We start from the raw sequence: 23,879 nt of genomic DNA, 5'->3' as shown, positions 1-23,879 counted from the left end.
GTCAGAACAAAACTTGGATGGTTTTTCCAACGGAATTCCGCTCAAGCTTGCCTTACATACACACGGTCACGCCAAGAACGCGGTGACGTACAACACCTGCGACGAGCCGAGAAAATGAGGTTCAATGCTTCCAAGCATGCATCAAATTGTTTGCAAGCATTCGTGATCTTTTGCGAGTCCAAATTGCATACAGGCGAACGCATTTTCAGATAGGAACTTTTCCCGACTGAAAAATAGAGAACATGCTCCCAATCTTTTGCTGGCTGGAATTCCGCCAGCAAAAGACCGATGGAGCATACACACGGTCGGAATTTTCCGACAAAAAGCTCTTATCGGAGTTTTTCTGGCGGCATTTCCGATGTGTACGGGGCATGATAGTGTGTATGGGGCTTTAGACTGGGATGCCATTAAAGTTCATGTGTGTGTAAAGGCAGGCATCCCAATTATGGATGCACCGATACCACCTTTTTTAGCAACGAGTACCGATACCAATTACCGATATTTCCGGAATTTAGGGAGATAAAGATGAGGGGGAGCAGGGAAGGGGGTCTCCATCATCTATCAGTGTAATATTACCATCTGGATGAGACCAAGTGATGAAGAAACACAACACTCCCAACACTCAGCATTGTTGGCCCCACAACTACGTGGACCATGCTGTCATCCTACGTCCTCCTCTAATCCCATTGACAACAGAGCCAGAACGTATCGGTTTTATATATCGGTGCATTTTCACCAGTACCGATACTTGTGTAAATGCCTAGTATCGGCACCGATACCAGTATCGATATCGGTGCAACCCAAGTCCCAATACTTTTGGTAATATAGTGTATTTTAGAATGTAGTACAGATCGAAACATTAACTGGACAGCATTTCGTTTGCTAATGCACTATCAAAAAAAAAGTTGTCACTTCATCCTTTTCCCCTCACTTCAATGCTGCTGATCCCCTCTATCCTCTTTCAGCCACTTCCTATCTACATGCACTCTCTCTAGCATTGGCTGCACACCATTATTCCGGACGAGGGATGAGCTGAACACCCCCCGGTTCAGTTTGCACCAGGACCTGCGAACGGACCGAAAATTTGCACGAACGTTAGAACCCCATTGACGTCTATGGGACTCAAACGTTCGAAATCAAAAGTGCTAATTTTAAAGGCTAATTTGCATGGTATTGTCCTAAAAAGGTTTTGGGGACCCGGGTCCTGTCCCAGGGGACATGTATCAATGCAAAAAAAACTTTTAAAAACGTCCGTTTTTTTTTCGGGAGCAGTGATTTTAATAATGCTTAAAGTGAAAAAAATAAGTGAAATATTCCTTTAAATATCGTACCTGGGGAGTGTCTATAGTATGCCTGTGAAGTGGCGTGTGTTTCCCGTGTCCATTACCAGGCCCTTTGGGTCTTGTATGGATATTAAGGGGAACCCCGCACCCAAATTAAAAAAAGGAAAGGTGTGGGGCCCCCAGGCCCAATATACTCTGAACAGCAGTATACAGGCGGTGCAAACAAGACAGGGACTGTAGGTTTGTCATTAAGTAGAATCTGTTTGTAATTTTGAACGGGTACATTTTTAAAGTGTTTAGCTCCAGCCAAAAAATCTATTTTTAAGCTTTTTGGAAAACATAGGGAAGGGTTATCACCCCTGTGACATTTGTTTTGCTGTCTGTGCTCCTCTTCAGAAGATTTCACCTCACTTTCTGTCCCAATGACAAATGTTTTTTTGACAATTTGGGGTTTTTAGTGAAACAAGGATTGGTGATAAAGCATCAGTGCAGAGGAGACACGTTTTTCCCATATTAACTCTTACAGGAGAGAATTTCCCTTCCTAGGGGTAGATTTCATGTCACTTCCTGTTGTTGCCTTCCATTTGCAAGTAGGAGTCGTTTGTAAGTTGGATGTTTGAAAGTAGGGGCCTGCCCTATATACTCAGCAGAAATTGGGGCCTTAGGTGTTGCCACAACACTGTAAGCCCGCACAGTTACTCTTGGTGGGCGCTGGAACGGGCCCTGCTGTGAAATATTAGATCAAGAATTGTAATTACATGTTCCTGTTGAACAGGGACAGAAAAATTGGGCCTTAGGCACTGGTGCCACAACACTGCAACCCCTCACAGACACTCTAGTTGGAACGCAGGAATGAGCCCTCATGCAAAGTATTGCATCAGAAATTGTAATTACACGCCCCTGTTAAACAGGGGCTGAAAAATTGGGCCTTAGGCACTGGTGCTGGTGCCACAGCACTGCAACCCCTCACAGATACTCTAGTTGAGTGCAGCAACGTACCCTCCTTGCAAAATATTGCATCAAAAATTGTAATTACACGCCCCTGTTAAACAGGGGCTGAAAAATTGGGCCTTAGCCACTGGTGGCAGCGCCCAGAACCAAAAATATTCTTACAAGCTATCAGCATGATCATTGAGGAGGAAGAGGATAGTCACTCAGCATAACAGGATAGTCACTCAGCATAGGCAGTCTTGAAGGGATCTGACATTTCAAAAAAAAATATTCGGTTACATCAGCATCAGGTGCTTGGTAGCTGGTGGTGATCCAAAACTGATTCATTTTTATAAAGGTCCGTCAATCGACCGAGTCGGTGGACAGACGCACCCTGTGATCGGTTACAAAACCTCCAGCAGCACTGAATGTGCGTTCCGAAAGAACGCTGGATACAGGACAGGCCAGTAGCTCAATTGCATACTGTGCAAGCTCTGGCCAGTGATCCATCCTCAAGACCCAGTAACCCAGAGGATTTTCAGTGGGAAAGGTGTCCAAGTCAGATCTTGCCCCTAGGTATTCCTGCACCATGTAAAACAGACGCAGGCGATGGTTGCTGGAACCGATCATACCTTGGGGCTGCCGACTAAAAAATTGTCTGAACGCATCGGTAAGACGGCCACCTTCTCCACCGCTCCTTCTTTGACTGACCGAAGCCCCAGCAACACGTTGTCCAGGAACTGGAGTTTGTAACCTCCCAGTCTCTGGGAACGCGTTGCACAGACCTTTGTGCAAGGCCTCCCGAAGATGTTTCATCCTCTGCTCCCTCTGCGACGGCAAGATAAGGTCCGCAACCTTACCCTTGTAACGTGGATCAAGGAGGGTTGTCAGCCAGTATTGATCCCTCTCCTTGATACCACGAATACGAGGATCCTTCCGCAGGCTTTGCAGGATCAGGGAGGCCTTGCAGCGTAGGTTTGCTGAGGCATTTGGTCCGGAGTCCTCTGGGTCACTAAGGACGACATGATCCGCAGCCACCTCCTCCCAGCCAGGTACAAGTCCATGGGTTTCTTGGGACTGTAAATGATCCCTTAAAGACTGCTGCTGATGCTGAGTGCCAGGCTCCACCTCCGTACTGACACAATCCTCCTCTTCCTCCTCCTCCTCCTTGTCTTCTTCCTGTGTGATCGGCGGGCACGTCTGGATAAAGGGGGCCTTGAGAGCTAAGGAAGTCCCCCTCTTCCTGCCTCTGTTCTGCCTCCCCTGACCCTGTCCTGGTGCCATAGTCGCACAGGTACTCATTGATGGCTCTCTGCTGCGTGTGCAGCCGCTACAGCATGGCCAACGTTGAGTTCCACCTGGTGGGCACGTCACAGATTAGGCAGTTCTTGGGCAGGTTAAATTCCTTTTGGAGGTCAGCCAGCCGAGCACTGGCATTATATGACCTGCAGAAATGCACACAGACTTTCCTGGCCTGCCTCAGGACATCCTGTAAGGCCGGGTACCTGCCCAAGAACCACTGCACCACCAAGTTAAGGATGTGAGCCAAACAGGGCACATGGGTCAGTTGTCCCTGTCGGAGGGTGGAGAGGAGGTTGGTACCATTGTCGCAAACCACCATATCTGCCTTAAGCTGGCGTGGCGTCAACCACCTCTGAACCTGCCTCTGCAGAGCTGACAGAATCTCTGCCCCAGTGTGGTTCCTGTCCCCCAAGCACACCAGTTCAAGCACTGCATGGCATCTTTTGGCCTGCGTGCTTGCGTAGCCCCTTGAATGCCTACGGAGCACCGCTGGTTCCGAAGTCAAATCAGCACAGGAAGAGGCCATGGAGGAAGAAGAAGAGGAGGGGGTGGAGGAGAGAGGTGTGGCAGAATCACCACTAGTAGTATTTTGGAGGCGTGGTGGCGGAACAACCTCCAACACTACTGCACCTTGTCCTGCATCCTTCCCAGCTGCCAGCAGAGTCACCCAATGCACCGTGAAACTTAGGTAACGTCCCTGTCCATGCCTGCTGGACCATGAGTCAGTGGTAATATGCACCTTACCGTTGACCACCCTGTCCAGCGAGGCCAAGACATTGCCTTCCACATGCCGGTAGAGAGCTGGAATCACCTTCCATGAGAAAAAGTGGCGTTTGGGAACCTGCCACTGAGGAACCGCACATTCCACAAACTCACCGAAGGGGGCAGAGTCTACCAACTGATAAGGCAGCAGTTGAAATGCTAGCAATTTATCCAAGCTAGCATTCAACTGCTGGGCATGTGGATGGCTGGGAGCGAACTTCTTTCGGCGGTGCAGCAGCTGGGGCAGGGAAAATTGCCTGGTACAATCTGACATAGGTGTACCGATAGCAGATTGCCCACAAGTACGTGGCTGTGACACACCTAATTCTACACCTTCATTGAAGATCCCAGCTGATGAGGAGCAAGGAGAGGTCCTCTTAGTTCTTTGGTGTGGGTCTTTTAGGTACGCTTGCCAACGAACTGCATGGCAGGTCAACATATGTCTGGTCAAGCATGTGGTGCCCAAGCGGGAGATGTTTTGGCCACAAGAGATACGCTTGAGACATGTTGCAAATAGCAGCGGTGGGATCTGATGCACTCGTCTCAAAAAAGGCCCACACCAAAGAACTTTTGGAATAACGCGCAGAGACAGCAGCGCCCTGCACATGCGGAGCTCTGCAGTGTGATGCAGTCGGTGTGCTGCCCTTAAGCTGGCCCCTGGAGGGCATCCTGCCTCGTTGGTGATGTGCCTCCTCCTCCTCCTCCTGCTCTCTCCTATCAGGCACCCACGTGGAGTCAGTGACCTCATCATCCCCTCCCTCCTCATCACTGGAGCAAAGCTGGCAGTATGCTGCAGATGGGGGAACATGACTGCCAGATTGCTGTCCTTCTTGGGCACCCCCTCTCTCTGGGCTCACGTTACTGCCTTCCTCTAGCTGGGTACCATCATCGGACCCTTCAAAACGCTGGGCATCCTCCTGGAGCATGTACCCAACACTGTGGTCAAACAGTTCGGGGGACTCCTCAGGAGGACATGGTGGGGCTAGGGAAGGAGTGACTGATGGCATTGACAGCTGCTTTGCCAGACAAAGTACCCTGAGCCTGGGTGAGAGAGGATGAGGACGGCTTGGTCATCCACTCTACCAAGTCTTCCACATGTTGTGGCTCAACACGGCCAGCTGCCAAAAAAAAGGACAAGCATGTCCCACGGCCACGTGCTGATGAGGATGCACCGTCTCCACCACCAGCACTGTTGCCTCTAGACACAGAGCCTGCTTGCCCTCTTTTATTGGCTTGTGACTGTCTGCCTCTCCTTGTTGGCCTTCCAGACATACTAATGGCCTGGAGTGAGATGTAGCTGCACAAAGCTGGAATGTATATATATATATATATATATATATATATATATATATATATATACTGATACTGCAGCAAGCAGAATCAACTGCCTGCCTGTAGTATTCTTAGTATGAGAACACCAACAATTGTCTTTAGGTAGCTTTAGGTGCACACTGTGCAGAGGACGCAGTACTCTAACTGTAAATACTGTAACTGCCTGCCTGTGGTATTAATAGGATCAGAAGAACACCACTAATTTTCTTCAGGTAGCTTTAGGTGCACACTGTGCAGAGGACACAGTACACTAACTGTAAATACTATAGCTGCCTGCCTGTGGTATTATTAGGATCAGAAGAACACCACTAGTTTTCTTCAGATAGCTTTAGGTGCACACTGTGCACGGGACGCACTACACTAACTTGTAAATACTGCAGCTGCCTGCGGTACTGTACTAATAGGATCAGAAGAACACCACTAATTTTCTTCAGGTAGTTTTAGGTGCACACTGTGCAGAGGACGCACTAAACTAACTTGTAAATACTGCAGCTGCCTGCGGTACTATACTAATAGGATCAGAAGAACACCACTAATTTTCTTCAGGTAGTTTTAGGTGCACACTGTGCAGAGGACGCACTACACTAACTGTAAATACTGTAGCTAATTGGACTAATAGGATCAGAAGAACACCAGCAATTTTCTTCAGTTAGCTGTAAATACTGTAAAAACACTTGCCTGCCTGTCAGTAGTAGGAAGAGAATAACAGGAACGGATCTAGCTAAACCGAATACAGTGTATATATATTATATATATATATTTATATATATATACACACACACACACACACACACACACACACACCACCTAGGATATATATATATATATATATATATATATATATACAGTATACACAATACACTGTAAGTGCAGCTAACTGACTCGCCTGCCTACTCTATCTAACTTAAATCAAATGACACTGTCTCTCTGTCTATCTATGTCTCTCTCAACGCCAGAACACACTACACAGGGCCGCCGTACAGGCGGCCTTATATTGTGTGGGGCGTGTACTAAACCCCCTGAGCCATAATTGGCCAAAGCCACCCTGGCTTTGGCCAATTACGGCTCTCTGTACAGATGGCGCTGTGATTGGCCAAGCATGCGGATCATAGTGCATGCTTGGCCAAACATCAGCCAGCAATGCACTGCGATGCCGCAGGGAATTATGGGCCATGACGCGCCATTCGAATTTGGCGCGAACGGCCCATATCGGTCGGAATTCGGCGAACGACCGAACAGGCGATGTTCGAGTCGAACATGCATTCGATTCGAACACAAAGCTCATCCCTATTCTGGACCAACTTCCTCTTGGTGACAACAGTGGATCATTCCTGTGCAATGTGTATCTGCACAGCCGCTTACAGCCTCCCTCAAGGTCGCAGAGTGACAGCGAAATGAGCACAACCGGCTGTGTTATGTCCCATTTATATGTATTTTTTTCTGTGTTATAACGAGCTGCATCAGGTTTTTGTTTTTTTTTTAATTCTGTAGTGTGTTGACATCTAGTGAGGGTTTGGGGCTATTACAACTTGTTTACTTATGTGTTTTGGTATCTCTCCTCCTATTAAGTGCTAGTTAGTACGTTTTTTGACAGTTTTTTTCTATGTTCCCTTAGTCAGTGTTTACTTTAGCCACTTCAGCCCCGGAAGATTTGGCTGCTGAATGACCGGGCCATTTTTTCGCGATTCGGCAGTGCATCGCTTTAACCGACAATTGCGCGGTCATGCGACGCTGCACCCCAACAAAATTGATGTCCTTTTTTTTCCCCCAAAAATAAAGCTTTCTTTTGGTGGTATTTGATCGCCTCTGCGGTTTTTATTTTTTGCGCTATAAACAAAAAAGTGCAACAATTTTGAAAAAAAACGCATTATTTTGTACTTTTTGCTATAATAAATATCGCCATTTGTTTTTTAACTGCTTCAGCCCCGGAAGATTTTACCCCCTTCCTGACCAGAGCTTTTTTTGCGAATTCGGCACTGTGTCGCTTTAAGTGACAATTGCGCGGTCGTGCGACATTGCACTCAAACAAAATTGACGTCCTTTTATTTCCCACAAATAGAGCTTTCTTTTGGTGGTATTTGATCACCTCTGCGGTTTTTATTTTTTGCGCTATAAACAAAAAAGTGCGACGATTTTGAAAAAAAAACAATATTTTGTACTTTTTGCTATAATTAATATCCCCATTTTTTAAAAAAAAAAAGCAAGTTTTTTTCTCAGTTTAGGCTGATATGTATTCTTCTACATATTTTTGGTAAAAAAAAAAAAAAAAATCGCAATAAGCGTATATTGATTGGTTTGCGCAAAAGTTTTAGCGTCTACAAAATAGGGGATAGATTTATAGAATTTTTTTTTTTTTTACTAGTAATGGCGGCGATCTGCGATTTTTATCGAGACTGTGACATTATCGGACACATCTGACACTTTTGAAACATTTTTGGGACCATTGTCATTTATACAGCGATCAGTGCTATAAAAATGCACTAACTACTGTAAAAATGTCACTGGCAGGGAAGGGTTTAACACTAGGGGGCGATCAAGGGGTTAAGTGTGTTCCCTGGGAGGTGATTCTAACTGAAGGGGGGGGGGGGGGACTGACTAGAGGAAGTGACGGATCGTGGTTCCTAGCTAATAGGAGCACATGATCTGTCACTCCCCTCAGAACAGAACAGGGAAGTGTGTGTGTGTAAACTCGCTCACTCCCTCGTGCTCGCGATCGCTCGTAGCTGGCGGTCATCGCGACCGTCGGCCACGAGCATCGGCACCTCCGCAGTGGGACGTCACCGCGTTCTCGACGTTCGGAATTTCCGTGTGTATGCGCAGTGGGACGTCACCGCGTTATCGACGTTCGGACCGTGTGTATGCGAGACAAGTCAACATCCGTCAGGGAAAAAAAAACATGGATTTTGGACAAGGTCTTTTTAAATGTTACAGTAGAGAAAGGCCAATATCATTTGGTAACGATCTTCCATCATCTCACTCCTTTCATATTCATATCCATTCATAGAAAGGAAAAAAAAAAAAACTCAATTTACCATAATCGTTCAGCTTAAGCAATGCATCATAAAATCGGATGGAAGTTTCTTCACTTGATCCCACCAATTGTATGTAATTAGTCTTACTAAATTTAATCTTTGGAGGAGATTTTAAGACACACCCGACTTGTCTGCCAAAAGAATCATTTCTGTAGTCTTCACATGGTACGAAAGCGCCACCATAATTCCTAATAGTGAAAGAAATGCATACAGTAAACGCATGAGACTCTGTCACCAGACTATTCATTTCAAAAACAAAAATCTTCCCATAAGATTTTTAATTTTTTTTCCAAAAAGAGTTTTTTATTCAAAGAAATAATCGGTTACATCAGTATCATACAGGTGATGACATGGAAATCTGCATTCTGAAATACGTATTGTAGGAAATGTACACAATCTTCAGCATATGTAGTAGTTATTAAACGCAAGATTTAACCTCTTCCCGTCCGTTTGAGAGCAGGCTATAAAATTTTCCGACAACAAAATCCGTTGTCGGAAATTCCGATCGTGTGTACACAAATCCAACGGACAAAGTGCCACGCATGCTCAGAATAAATAAAGAGATGAAAGCTATTGGCCACTGCCCCGTTTATAGTCCCGACATACGTGTTTTACGTCACCGCGTTCAGAACGATCGGATTTTCCGACAACTTTGTGTGACCGTGTGTATGCAAGACAAGTTTGAGCCAACTTCCGTCGGAAAAAATCCTAGGATTTTGTTGTCGGAATGTCCGAACAAAGTCCGACCGTGTGTACGGGGCATTACAGTAATAGGTGGAGCATGGTGGACACTGTGTAGGCTGCTGGCTTCTTGCATCTCTTGGATGCTCCATCAGATCTCCCTGCCATGATTCCCAACTCTGTATCTGTCTACTGGGGAGCTTGGGTTTTTTCTTTCAACCTTTGTGTGTTCAAGCTCATCCCGTGACATTCTTTATCATAAAAAATTAATTTAAAAAATCAGCAGTGATGGTTGGAACCCTTCATAATGAGCATATCAGATGTGTAGACCCAAGTACTCCTCTAACTCTCCAGCATCTATTAAAAACAATTCAATTTATGTTTTAGGTGGACCAAGCATTAAAAGGCAAAATCTTTAGACCTTGTAGTTTTGATAAACTGTATTGTTTTTCCGACAGTATATACTGTAGTGTTATATAAGGTGTTGATTTTACCTGATGGCCAAGGAATAATTGGTGCCTTTTGGGGCTTCTCTACCCGCAGTCCATGAACAGTTCACAATAGAGACATTATAGACCTCACAGGACAAGTTTTCTGCACCGGTGTTCTCTTTGCCTAAAAAAAACAAAAAACAAATATATTGAACTCTAGAAACCTCAAGACAAGACGTGCCAATACAATCAGGAAGCGTTTGCATAGTCAGGTTTCATGAAAATTAAAAACATTCATAGTTTAGTGCCGGTTCACACTTGTGCGATGCCAAACATCGCACAGACATCGCATGTAATTCGCATCGTACTGCTATTCACATCGCATGCGATGTCTGTGTGGTGCGATATCAGTCATAGATATAGTATGGCTGATATCGCACCGCATTCGGTGCAAACACGCACAGGACCCTTTTTGTCTGTTCGGACCGGAATCGGATCGCATGCGATCCGATTCACGTCCGAACTGTCAGTTCACAGTGCGATATGCAAGCTGAACTGGGGGTGTCGTTAACAATGTATTGACACTCCACAGCGATTCGCATATGGCAGTGTGAACTGACATGCGATGCGGGAACACGCAGTGAATTCGCAGTGTTCTCGCATCGCACCAGTGTGAACCGGCACTTAAAGAAAACCTTATATCCCCAGGTCCTTTGGAAGCAAATTGATGCAGTCCTAGCACTACCACTAATGAAAGCCATTCATGACAGTTCAAACGATTGCTGTTTCAGTGATCATCAATGTAACAAGCAATCATGGTGTAAAAAAATGTGTTTACATAATGTCACCAGTCAGTATTCCTGATCACACCAGACATACGATAACACTGTGCTGCACTGGTGATAGCATTTAAAAAAAAAAAAAACATGCTCCTTGAAAGTCCAAAGATGCTCTTCATGGTAAACAGGTTTAGGAGTGTGTCTATGGGAATGTTTGACTATTCTTCCAGAAGAGCATTTGTGAGGTCAGGTACTGATGTAATCCGGAAGTGGAAAGAATGTAATTTCACCATAAACCAGGCAGGACCAAGTGCTCTGAAAGATTTCTGACAGAGGAGTGAAAAGAATTAACAGAAGAGTTGTCCAAGAGCCGAGGACCACTTGTGGAGGGCTTCAGAAAGACCTGGAATTAGCAGGTACAATTGTTTAAAAGAAAACAATAAGTAAAGCACTCACCCGCCATGCCCTGTTTGCACGCTCACCACGCAAGACTCCATTGCTGAAGAAAAAAGGTTGTTGAAATACTGGGAGAATACAGTCTGGTCAGATGTGACCAAAATGGAACTGTTTGGAGGTCAAATGGCACATCACCCCAAAAACACCCCCCATACCAACAGTGAAGTTTGGAGGTGGGAACATCATGGTGCGGGACTGTTTTTCAGCATACGGTACTGGCAAATTTCATATCATCGAAAGAAGGATGGATGGAAAAATGTACCAAGACATTCTTGATAAAAATCTGCTGCCATCTACCAGGATGATGGAGGATGGTGGACAATTCAGGAAGACAACGATCCCAAAACACAAAGGAAAATAAAGCTGGTAGAATGGCCCAGCCAATCACCTGACTTGAATCCAATAGAAAAATCTATGGAGAGAACTAAAGATCAGAGTTCATAGAAGAGGCCCACAGAACCTTCAAGATTTGAAGACTGTGGAGGAATGGGCCAAAATCTCACCTGAGCAACGCATGTGACTAGTTTCTCCATACAGGAGGCGTCTTGAAGCCGTCATCACCAACGAAGGATTTTGTACGACGGTATTAAATACATTTCAGATAGCGTGTCCGATACCTTTTCTCTGTGTCATTCCATTTTATTACACATACAACTTACCGACATGTGATGAAAATTTCACGTCAATAGCGCCTTTAGAAACAGTTTTACCATGAAAAATGGCGACGTGTTCAATATCTATTTTACCCGCCGTATAGCCATCATACAGATAAATCACCCATCACTTTAAATAAAAATTACCTTCAGGCGTTGCTGTTAGCTCTTTCGTTTCAATGGTACCAGATGCATTGTCAACTAATATCTCTGCATGCAATCCTTTGTGAATGTCAAATTCCATGTGTCCAGGAATAAAATTCTCAAAGAGGCAAGCAGAAACCTGTAAAATGTGCAAAACGCATTACTCAAAATATATATTAAATTAAAGTGTATCCAAGCCCCACTTTCCTCATTTCCCGCTGGCTATACATTTTTGATTTGAATACCGGTCTCCTTTCCTGAATAGAACAATTGTCATTTTTTCGAGTGTAACTGGAAAATATACCGCTGAATACGTTCTACTGTCTTAATCATTTTTTAAGTAGATTAACGTTTTGTACCATCTATATTGATCCTCATGACTGTTGTGAATGTAACCACTGTCTACTGGTTTTTTGTTTTTATTGAAAATAAAAAAAACTTTATTTAAAAAAAAAAAAAAATTATCCAAGCCCATGACTAAAAAAAAGTTCAAATAATGAAGATATGGTCGCTGCATTACTTTTCTTTTTTCAGGCTTTTTTTTAAACTGTTTACTCACCTGGTGACCCTACCAGTAACCCTTCCTGTCCTAAGGTGACAACGCTCACTGTACTGTATCTGTGTCACAGAACACCCCCCCCCCTTTCTCTCCATAACTTTGGGGGAGGTGCTCTGTAGTTTTCAGAGGGAGCTGAGAACACTGTAACTGATAGAAAAAATAAATCAGCAGAAGCAAACCATAGAAGAAGTCGTTAGCTCACTGGATTTATGGAAAGTCCCTACAAACCTCCTGCCGCTCTCCTGTGTTTCTCTGGTTAACCATTTCCACCGGTTCGCCTGAGAAACCATCTGATGGTGCAGCTGACTGCTCCCATAGGCGAACAAAGAGTATAGACTCTATGGCCTTGGAGGACCAGAGCGACGTCAAGGCGCCACTTCTGGTCTAGGCTGGAAGTTTATTTCTTTTATGAAACGAGAGATCAAATTAAAATTCTTTTTTTGATCTTTTGCTTTTAAAGGTAAATAAGAGATTTGGGGTCTTTTTGACCCCAGATCTTTCCATAAAGAGGACCTGTCATCCCTTGTTCTATTACAAGGGATGTTTACATTCCTTGTAATAGGAATAAAAGTGATTGAAACAATAAAAAATAAAGGGACAGTGTAAAAATAAAAAAAAAATACGTAAAATAAATAAGAAAAAACTATTATTTAAAGCTTCCCCATCCCTTCGTGCTTGTGCGCAGACGCGAACGCATAGGTAAGTCACGCGCGCATATGTAAATGGTGTTTGCACCACACACGTGAGGTATGGCCGCGATCGTTAGAGCGAGAGCAATAATTCTAGCACAAGACCTCCTCTGTAACTCTAAACAGGTAACCTGTAAAGGCATTTAAAAAGCTGGTTGTGGAGATGTTTAAGTGCCGTAGTTTGTCGCTGAGCGTGCGCAATTTTAAAGTGTGACATGTTAGGTATCTATTTACTTGGCGTAACATCATCTTTCATATTATACAAAAAAATCGGGGCATATATTGTATTGTTTTTTTTTCATTAAAATTTATTTTTTCCAAAACAAAGTGCATTTGAAAAACCACTGCGCAAATACAGCGTGACATAAAAAAATTGCAACAATCGCCATTTCTCTAGGGTCTTATTTAAACAAGTGTCAAAAGCCCGGTCAGCAAGTGGTTTTAACTATCACGCGTGGAGGGCAGGAAGGAGATTGGCTGTCACATGATCAGGAGATGGATCATTACTAGAGACCGGAAGATGCCTTGGACAGCTTGGTCCCTATGCTGGGAAGCGCACAGTGAGCCCCTTCTCAGCACAGAAATCTTGGCTGATGATTGATGCATATGTGCAGCAAGTGAGTGTTAAAGGCCACCCTCTTTGCCATACTGTATGTGTTACATTGGCGAAAAAGGGTTTATATATAAAGAGGGGAGAACTAAAAATGAAAGGCCAACACGCTCACATACAACAGTTTATAGGTAGGGATGAGCTCAGTGTTCAGTCCAAATGCAATCACCCCAGCGGAAATTAAAAAAAAACAGTGCCGGGGCAGGCTGACATTACCCTGGGGCAGGGCCGGACTGGGGATAAAAACCAGCCCTGGAAATAATTTCATGCCAGCCCCATAGGATTATTATACCAGCACAACAGGATAATGTCATTATTTTCCTGTTCATATAAGGGAAAACATGCATTTTAAAGCACATTTGAAGAGTGTATTATACTTACCAGTGCCCATAAGTGCAGCCTCACCATTGTCCATGAGTGCAGCCTCACCATTGTCCATGAGTGCAGCCCAACCAGTTCCCATTAGTGCAGCCCCATCAGTGCCCATCAATGCAGCCTGATCAGTGCCCATCAATGCAGCCTGATCAGTGCCCATCAATGCAGCCTCACCAGTGTCCATCAATGCAGCCTCACCGGTGCCCATCAATGCAGCTTCACCAGTGCCCATCAATGCAGCCTCACCAGTGCCCATCAATGCAGCCTCACCAGTGCCCATCCAATGCAGCCTCATTGTGACCATCCATGCAGCCTCACTAGTGCCCATCCAATGCAGCCTCATTGTGACCATCCAATGCAGCCTCACTGTGCCCATCACTGCAGCTTCACTGTGCCCATCACTGCAGCCTCACCAGTGCCCATCAATGCAGCCTCACCAGTGCATATCAATGCAGCCTGATCAGGGCCCATCAATGCAGCCTCACCAGTGCCCATTCAATGCAGCCTCACCAGTGCCCATCCAATGCAGCCTCACTGTGCCCATCACTGCAGCCTCACCAGTGCCCATCAATGCAGCCTCACCAGTGCCCATCAATGCAGCCTCACCGGTGCCCATCAATGCAGCTTCATCAGTGCCCATCAATGCAGCCTCACCAGTGCCCATTCAATGCAGCCTCACCAGTGCCCATCCAATGCAGCCTCACTGTGCCCATCACTGCAGCCTCACCAGTGCCCATCAATGCAGCCTCACCAGTGCCCATCAATGCAGCCTCACCGGTGCCCATCAATGCAGCTTCATCAGTGCCCATTAATGCAGCCTCACCAGTGCCCATCCAATGCAGCCTCATTGTGACCATCCATGCAGCCTCACTAGTGCCCATCAATGCAGCCTCACTGTGCCCATCCAATGCAGCCTCACTGTGCCCATCACTGCAGCTTCACTGTGCCCATCACTGCAGCCTCACCAGTGCCCATCAATGCAGCCTCACCAGTGCACATCAATGCAGCCTGATCAGTGCCCATCAATGCAGCCTGATCAGTGCCCATCAATGCAGCCTCACCAGTGCCCATCCAATGCAGCCTCACCAGTGCCCATCCAGTGCAGCCTCACCAGTGCCCATCAAGTGCAGCCTCACCAGTGCCCATCAGTGCAGTCTCATCGGTGCCCATCAATGCAGCCTCACCGTTGCCATCAATGCAGCCTGATCAGTGCCCATCAATGCAGCCTCACCAGTGCCCATCAATGCAACCTCACCAGTGCCCATCAATGCAGCCTGATCAGTGCCCATCAGCGCAGCTTTACCAGTGCAGGGGGTTTAAGAGAGAGGAGAGTCGCTGGATTACACAGAGCGGGGATCTCCCGTTTACCCAGCGTCCGCTGTCATACTAAGTCCCACCTCCTGGACAGGCTCCTATGATAGATATCACACGTCCCAGCATTGGACCAGTGTGCTGTCCATCATAGGAGCCAGTCCAGGAAGTGGGACTATGACAGTGGCCCCTGGGTAAGCAGGAGATCCCGGCTCTGTGTAATCCGACAGCGCTTGCCCCCCCCCCCCTCCCCTTCAAGGCGACCCAAGGGTCGGCCTGGGCACCCCCCCGCCTCAGCTCACGGTGCCTGGGCACCCAGGATTGGCCCTGCAAAGCAAACCCAAGTCAGACGATCTACCGGGAAATTTCCTGCTATCCCTGTAGGCCAATCTGGCCATGCCTTGGGGTGGATCCATGGACACAGTGAAAGATTGGAATAACTTTGGGTGCCAATCACTCTTGTCTTTTCCAGATGTTTATTTTTTCCAGGATCACAGGGAGAGAGGGTCAGGGCTTCAGGTGCCTCCAACAACATATTTTCCAGAATCCAACCACACTCCTACTGTCACAATGTTTGTTGAGAGCAGAAGGTGCTCCTTGAATTTTGGGTCCCTATATTCATCTGGGCTGGGTTTATTTTATGTTCCCCCCTTGAGGTTCCTGCTCTCTGGCTCCTCTCCCTTCTCCCCCTTTTTTTTTGCCCCTCCTGTATGGTATTTTATTGCATAACTTTTCAATGATGTAATAAATAATGTTTTGGGGTTTTTTTGTACGTATTGAATTGTCATATTTTACTCTGTTTTTGAGCGTTTTTTTATGTTTTGAAGCCATTCATCATTAAGCGTGAACCCTGAAGAAGCAATTCCTTGGGAAACACGTCGGTTCAATACGCTTCGATGCAAAACGTTTTCAAACAAATAGCTACCCGCTCAATGTAATCAGTATACTCTGCTAATTTAGTTTTAAATTGATGTCATTATGTTTTATAAAGAATTTCATAATAAAAATAGTTTTTTTTTATGAAGCTTAGATTCTTCCTGTTGTTTGTCCCATTGTTTTGGCACATTTAAAGTCCCTTTGCTTTTGGCAGAGTAAGGGGTTTTGTTGTCCCCCCTTTTTTTAGGGTCACGTCTTCCCCCTATTCTTTTTCCTTTCCTGTTTTTCCTTATGTTCCTTGAAAGCCCAAAGGTAGTCCTTGTATTTTGGGTCTCTCTATGCATCTGGGCTGTGAAAAAGTCTCACACATGTGGTATCCCCAAACTTGAGATTTGGTATGTAATTATAAGTATGCCTTTGCTGTGTGTGAGAAATAACTTGTTAAAATGACAAGTTTCTGAAAAAAAAAACACATTTTATTTAATGTTTTATTTTCCAAAAAATTGTATAAAGAAAAAACGGTAAGCTCCAAAGAGCAGGGCCCTCTGATTTAAATTGTACTGTAATTATACTAAATGCCCTCATGTTATAAAACACTGTGTTGGCATTATGTAAATCCTGTATTATAATAATAATAATATAATATTTACAACTTCAAATCCTCGCCATGTCTCCTACTAAATACCTTGGACTGTCTACTTCCCAAAAAGGGGTCCTTTGGGGGAATTTGTATTGTCCTGGGATTTTAGGGGTCAGGGCTGGGCTCAGCCCTTCCTTCTCTGAGCTGGCTGCTCAGCTGTCGGCTAATTGCCAGCTCCCGTCTCTCTCCACAGTTACTCAGCTGTTGATGATCCTGCTCGTCAGTCCTGCCTACTTAAGCCGTCCAGTCCAGAGGAGCTCTGCCTTCCTGAAGGGTCTGGTACGGATGAGGGGGACCCCCATGCCATTTTTAAAAAAAATTTTGGTGAAGGGTTCCCCTTAATACCCATACCAGACCTGAAGGGCCTGGTATGGAATTTAGGGGGACCCCCATGCCATTTTTTAAAAAATTTTGGTTCGGGGTTCCGGTGTGGGGAAATCCCATGCCGTTTTTATCAATGAACTTTTATGTGTATTGTCGGACCTAAAATTAATTAATTGCCGAGAGTAGTTTTAAATGACTTTTTTTCCTTTGAAATGTCATTTTGCTATCAGACTGTTCTAAACGTGGGAAACATGCGCCCCTTTACAGGCATACTATAGACACCCCCCAGGTACGAAATTTAAAGGAATATTACACTTTTATTGTTTCAGTTTAAGCATTATTAAAATCACGGCCATTTTTAAAACTTTTTTTTGCATTGATACATGTCCCCTGGGGCAGGACCCAGGTCCCCAAACACTTTTTATGACAATAACTTGCATATAAGCCTTTAAAATTAGCACTTTTGATTATTCATGTTCGAGTCCCATAGACTTTAACGGTGTTCGAACAAATTTTTTGCCTGTTCGCATGTTCTGGTGCGAACCGAACCGGGGGGGGGGGGCGGGGGTGTTCGGCTCATCCCTGGTGACAAGCAGTCACCCTTCCTTGACAAATTCTCATCAGATTTTGCCTAATACAGTGATTTCTTATGATTTTTTGTGACATCTAGGGGCCACAATGCAGTATTTTTTTCTTATTAAGGTTTTTCAAGAAAAATACTGCATTATGTCCACTAGATGGCGTTGACAAACACAGGAAATTGCTGTTTTTAAAGCGTAACTCCACTTTTGTTGAGAAAAAAATATTCCGTGTATACTGCATGGATTCTAATAAACTTTTTGTTGCAGATTCCTACCTTTTGGTATGCTGAAAGAAATAGTGGCAGGGCCTGCATCCCTTTAGACATGATTTCACTCATAGAGTATCTCACCCAAAAAATGACATTTTTGGTTGCAGGGGATGTCCAAAATCGGACTTGTAGCTCGGTGCAGACTTCTGGGAAAATCAGTGAGCCAATCACACAAGCAGAAAATGACATTTATTATTGTTTTTTTGGCTATTTTTTTTTTTAAATCAAGCAAAATGAGGTCGGACTTTGTCAAGGATAGGCGGATGCTTGTCATATTTGATCAACACATTTTTTTTATAAATAGACCCACAAATATTGGTTGACTCATTTCCTCTGCAGGAGGTCTTTTCCAAGCATCCATTATTGATGATCAAAATAAATAAATACATACATTTTCATTTTGTCATGCTTACATTGAGATCTCTAAAAGTTTTATTCTGCAAATTTATTTCGTATTTATAGTTCTTCATAGATTCGGTTATGTTGCAGTCCCATGTGATATTGAGGAATCCTGGGTATAAATGTATCTTCATATTTGTAGGTAGGAGGGAAATCTCTTTCTCTAAAAGAAAATAAAAAGGTATTTTAACCATTTCTGTACCAGGCCCTATTCTGGCATTCCTCTCCTATATGTAAAAAAAATATTATTTTTTGCAAGAAAATTTACTGCAGGACCCCCAAACATTATATATACACTGAGCAAAATTATAAAAACAGCAACACTTTTGTGTTGGCCCCCATTTTATTGGGAGCTGAACGCAAAGATCTACGACTTTTTCCATGTACACAAAAGGCCTATTTCTCTCCAATACCGTTCACAAATCTGTCTAAATCTGTATTAGTGAGCACTTCTCCTTTGCCGAGATAATCCATCCACCTCACAGGTGTGGCATATCCAGATGCTGATTAGACAGCATGATTATTGCACAGGTGTGCCCTAGGCTGGCCACACTAAAATGTGCAGTTTTACTGTATTGGGGGGGGGGGGGGGGGGGGTGTCCAGGGGATCCGAAAACCAGTCAGTATCTGGTGTGACCACCATTTGCCTCCTTCGCATAGAGTTGATCAGGTTGTTGATTTGTGTGAATGTTGGTCCATTCCTCTTCAATGGCTGTGCGAAGTTGATGGATATTGGCAGGAACTGGAACACGCTGTTGTATACGCCTGTGGTCAGTAGGAGGATGAATAGTGCCCTACCATTGCTGTCAGTGGGAGGAATGGTGCCCCATCACTGCTGTCAGTGGGAGCAATAGTGCCCCATTGTTGTAGTCAGTGGGAGGAATGGTGCCCCATCATTGGTGTCAGATGGAGGAATGGTTCTCCATCATTGGTGTCAGTGGGAGGAATAGTTTCCCATCATTGGTAGCAGTGGGAGGAATGGTGCCCCATCATTGGTGTCAGTGGGAGGAATAGTGCCCCATTGTTGGTGTCAGTGGGAGGAATAGTGCCCCATTGTTGGTGTCAGTGGGAGGAATGGTGCCCCATTGTTGGTGTCAGTGGGAGGAATGGTGTCCCATCGTTGGTGTCAGTGGGATGAATGGTGCCCCATCATTGGTGTCAGTGGAAAGAATAGTGCCTCATCATTGGTGTCAATGAGAGGAATGGTCCCCATCATTGGTGTCAACAGAAGGGTATCTACTTCTGGTCTAAACAAATATGGCTGTTTTACTATTTCCAGTTCTACACAAATATGGCCACCAAGCCATTTCCGGTTTAATTTAAACATGGCCGTCAAGCTATTTCTGGGTCTCCGGTCAAGATGGCTGCCATACCATTTCCGGTGGCGGCGGTCTAATTGGGAATACTTTACACCTACCAATGGGTGCATTAATCTTATAAATAAGAGCAGATGTCAAGACCAGATGACCCCTTGATAACATCCCGTTGGACAAAACGCGTCGGATGGAGATTCTGGTACTGAGGTCATGCCGCTGCGTGATCCTGGGTTGGCAGCGGCTGTACATGTGAGTTAACTGGATTATTTGCTCTGGTTTTATGCTGTTTTACTCGTTTTGTTAATAAACCACTATGAGAAATTCCTTTGGGCTTTTGGCGAGCTTTATTTATCCCTAGCTGGAGTACATCAGGAGGTGCCACTGGGAGTGAGTCTCTACATTGATTCCTGTTGGATGGTATTCGTACTTACGTGCTGCTGTAATGGTAGCCATTTGCTCTGCTAAGTTTTGAATTGATGTTGGAGATTGGTCACTTGAGCGCCATTTGAGAAATATTTTCGTGATTATTGTTGTCAAGTCTTTCTCATCTTCATTATACACACTGTGGGACTTTATTTTTTGTCACTTTTGGACTTTTATATTATGAAGTTTTCAGTGAGAGGAATGGTGGCCCATCATTGGTGTCTTTGAGAGGAATAGTGCCCCAAGGGGCCAGCAGAGAAGGCCTTGCTGGCTTTGAGGGCCCACCCCTGTTATCTTGTATATATCATCAGCTTAAAAAAAACGTACAAAGTTAAGACAGTTAGTATAGTAAAAACTTACCAGAGAGGGTCGGTGCGAGCAAAAACCACGAAGAGATCAGAACGAGCAGATAGGACGGTTGCTCCATTTTCATGCGATTTGGATCTTTTATCTGTTTGTTTTGTGATAGAAAGATAATGCATGTAAAAACGATATATAAAACTTTGCGTACAGTGCCTTGAAAAAGTTTTCATACCCTCTTGAAATTTTCCACATTTTGTCACGTTACAACCGAAAACATAAACGTACTTTATTGGGATCCTACGTGATAGACCAACACAAAGTGGCACATCATTGTAAAGTGGAAGGAAAATGATAAATGGTTTTTAAAGATTTTTTACAAATAAATATGTGAAAAGTGTGGGGTACATTTGTATGGCGCCCCCCCCGGAGTCAATACTTTGTAGAACCGCCTTTCACTGCAATTACAGTCTTTTTGGGGATGTCTCTACCAACTTTGCATCTAGAGAGGGACATTTTTGCCCATTCTTCTTGCAAAATATCTCAAGCTCTGTCAGATTGGATGGAGAGCATCTGTGAACAGCAATTTCCAAGTCTTGCCACAGATTCTCAATTGGATTTAGGTCTGGACTTTGACTGGGCCATTCTAACACATGAATATGCTTTGATCTAAACTATTCCATTGTAGATCTGGCTGTATGTTTAGGGTCGTTGTCCTGCTGGAAGGTGAACCTCCGCCTCAGTCTCAAGTCTTTTGCAGACTCTAACAGGTTTTCTTCTAAGATTGCCCTGGATTTGGTTCCATCCATCTTCCCATCAACTCTGACCAGCTTCCCTGTCCCTGCTGAAGAAAAGCATCCCCACCACATGATGCTGCCACCACCATGTTTCACGGTGGGGATGGTGTGTTCAGGGTGATGTGCAGTGTAATGCCGCGTACACACGGTCGGACTTTTCGTCTACAAAAGTCCAACGGACGCTGACGGACTAAAGCTGGCTGGTAATCCGATCGTGTGTGGGCTTCTCCGGACTTTCAACGGACTTTTTTAGCCTCAAATCCGACGGACTTTAGATTTGAAACATGCTTCAAATCTTTACGTCGTAAGTACGACGGACCCCGAAATCCGCTCGTCTGTGTGCTAGTCCGACGGACAAAAACCCATGCTAGGGCAGCTATTGGCTACTGGCTATGAACTTCCTTATTTTAGTCCGGTGTACGTCATCACGTACGAATCCGTCGGACTTTTGTGTGGTCGTGTGTAGGCAAGTCCGTTCGTAAGAAAGTCTGCCGCAAGTCCGCCGAAGGTACGTCGGAAGTCTGTCGGACAGGCTGTCGGACTTTTGTAGACGAAAAGTCCGACCGTGTGTACGCGGCATTAGTTTTCCGCCACACATAACGTTTTGCTTTTTGGCCAAAAAGTTAAATTTTGGTCTCATCTGACCAGAGCATTTTCTTCCACATGTTTGCTGTGTCCCCCACATGGCTTCTCACAAACTCCAAACGGGACTTCTTATGGCTTTCTTTCAACAATGGCTTTCTTCTTTTTGTCACTCTTCCATAAAGGCCAGATTTGTGGAGAGCATGACTAATAGCTGTCCTGTGGACAGTTTCTCCCACCTGAGCTGTGGATCTCTGCAGCTCCTCCAGAGTTACCATGGACCTCTTAGCTGCTTCTCTAATTGATGCTCTCCTTGCCCAGCCTGTCAGTTTAGGTGGACGGGCATGTCTTGGTAGGTTTGCAGTTGTGCCATACTCTTTCCATTTTTGGATGATGGATTGAACAGAGCTCCGTGAGATGTTCAAAGCTTCTTAGGATATTTTTTTATAACATAACCCTGCTTTAAATTTCTCCACAACTTTATCCCTGACCTGTCTGGTGTGTTCTTTGGCCTTCATGATGCGTTTTTTTTCATTAAAGTTCTCTACCAAACCTCTGAGGGCTTCACAGAACAGCTGTATTTATACTGAGATTAAATTACACACAGGTGGACTCTCTTTAGTAATTAGGTTACTTCTGAAGGCAATTGGTTCCACTAGATTTTAGTTAGGGGTATCATAGTAAAGGGGGCCGAATACAAATGCCCCCCACACTTTTCACATTTTTCTTTGTAAAAAGTTTTCCTTCCACTTCATAATTATGTGCCACTTTGTGTTGGTCTATCACAGTAAAATACATTTATGTTTTTGGATGCAACATGACAAAATTAGAAAAATTTCAAGGGGCGTGCATATTTTTTCAAGGCACTGTACTTATTGACATGTTTCGATAACTACTATAGCCAAAAGAGTGTTTATCCTTGACCACACCATCAGCACATGAGCTTCTTGGATATCCCATTTCAAAATCATGGGTATTATTGTGAAATGTTCCTTTTCCCTTCAGAGCTATGACAGCTTCCAGTCTTCTGAGAAGGCCTACTACAGGATTTTTGAGGGTGTCTGGGGTAATATGAGCCCATTCAGCCAACGTAGCATTTAGGTTTCAATATGTGTATTGGTTTTTCCAAGAATATAAATTACAAAAACAAAGTAGGTCACAATGTAGGCAGGTGCAGTGTTTATTCTTTACTGCAGGTGGTGATCAACCATAACTACAATGCCGATGGGGAGGAAGTCGGGAGGAACTCGGTTCCTCTATGGTTTCCTCAGTCACTGGGAGGAAGCCATCTCATTGGATGCCGGTGCCCCATGTGGTTTTTAGCAGTCATCTTGGGTCAGCCAGGGCCTACATAAGACCCTGACTCCCAGGTTAGTGCACTTTTGGCGAGTGGACAGCATAGGGACAGGAACTCCATCTGTCAGGACAGTGGAAGTGATTAGGGAAAGGTTCCAATGGAGTAGGGAGAGAGCAGGGCCTACGTCTAACTTCTACAGGAAGTCTCCCTTTGGGTTGGTCCGGCCAAGCCACACTTCTCTCCTCTTGACATGCGCTTTTGGCATCTAGGGGTCTCCTGTCCACTGATTATCTGCCTGTTTGCACTGTTGATTTGGCTGTTACAGTACAATGTTCTATGGACCAGTGCTGGATTAAGAGCATCAAGGGCGTGGTGCTGAGGATTTTGGTGGGCGTTTTTATAAAAACAAATAAATTGAAAACTCAAACAATTTTTACATTACATGGGGGGGGGGGGTAATAGCACAGTACATTACATGGTGGCCACAACACATTACGTGGAGGATACAGCACATTGTATAGTGGACACAACACATGACATGGTGGGCACAGCACGGCTCATACTGGGCATACCACACCACATTATATGGTGGGAACAGCACATTAAACGGTGGGTCTTATGTAGACCCTGGCTGACCCAAGATGACTGCTAAAAACCACATGGGGTACCGGCATCCAATGGGATAGCTGCCTCCCAGTGACTGAGGAAACCATAGAGGAACCAAGTTCCTCCCGACTTCCTCCCCA

At 44.8% G+C, this 23,879-nt stretch overlaps 1 protein-coding gene across 2 annotated transcripts in view; it reads right to left on the bottom strand.

Moving 5' to 3' along the window:
* The window catches only part of LOC141129384 (granulocyte-macrophage colony-stimulating factor receptor subunit alpha-like), a 143,816-nt gene that overhangs the window by 43,106 nt on the left and 76,831 nt on the right, over positions 1-23,879 (bottom strand). For both annotated transcript variants that reach the window (XM_073617395.1, XM_073617394.1), the window contains exons 2-6: positions 20,518-20,608; positions 18,433-18,581; positions 11,789-11,924; positions 9,817-9,937; positions 8,642-8,829 (exon numbers count right to left, since the gene is read on the bottom strand). In XM_073617395.1, the coding sequence (XP_073473496.1) occupies positions 8,642-8,829; positions 9,817-9,937; positions 11,789-11,924; positions 18,433-18,581; positions 20,518-20,590 (667 nt within the window). In that variant the 5' untranslated portion in view covers positions 20,591-20,608. The remainder of the gene's footprint in view (positions 1-8,641; positions 8,830-9,816; positions 9,938-11,788; positions 11,925-18,432; positions 18,582-20,517; positions 20,609-23,879) is intronic.

The sequence above is a fragment of the Aquarana catesbeiana genome, linkage group LG02 (assembly GCF_042186555.1).
Source record: "Aquarana catesbeiana isolate 2022-GZ linkage group LG02, ASM4218655v1, whole genome shotgun sequence".
Taxonomy (NCBI): domain Eukaryota; kingdom Metazoa; phylum Chordata; class Amphibia; order Anura; family Ranidae; genus Aquarana; species Aquarana catesbeiana.
This window is presented reverse-complemented; position numbering and strand designations above follow the sequence as displayed.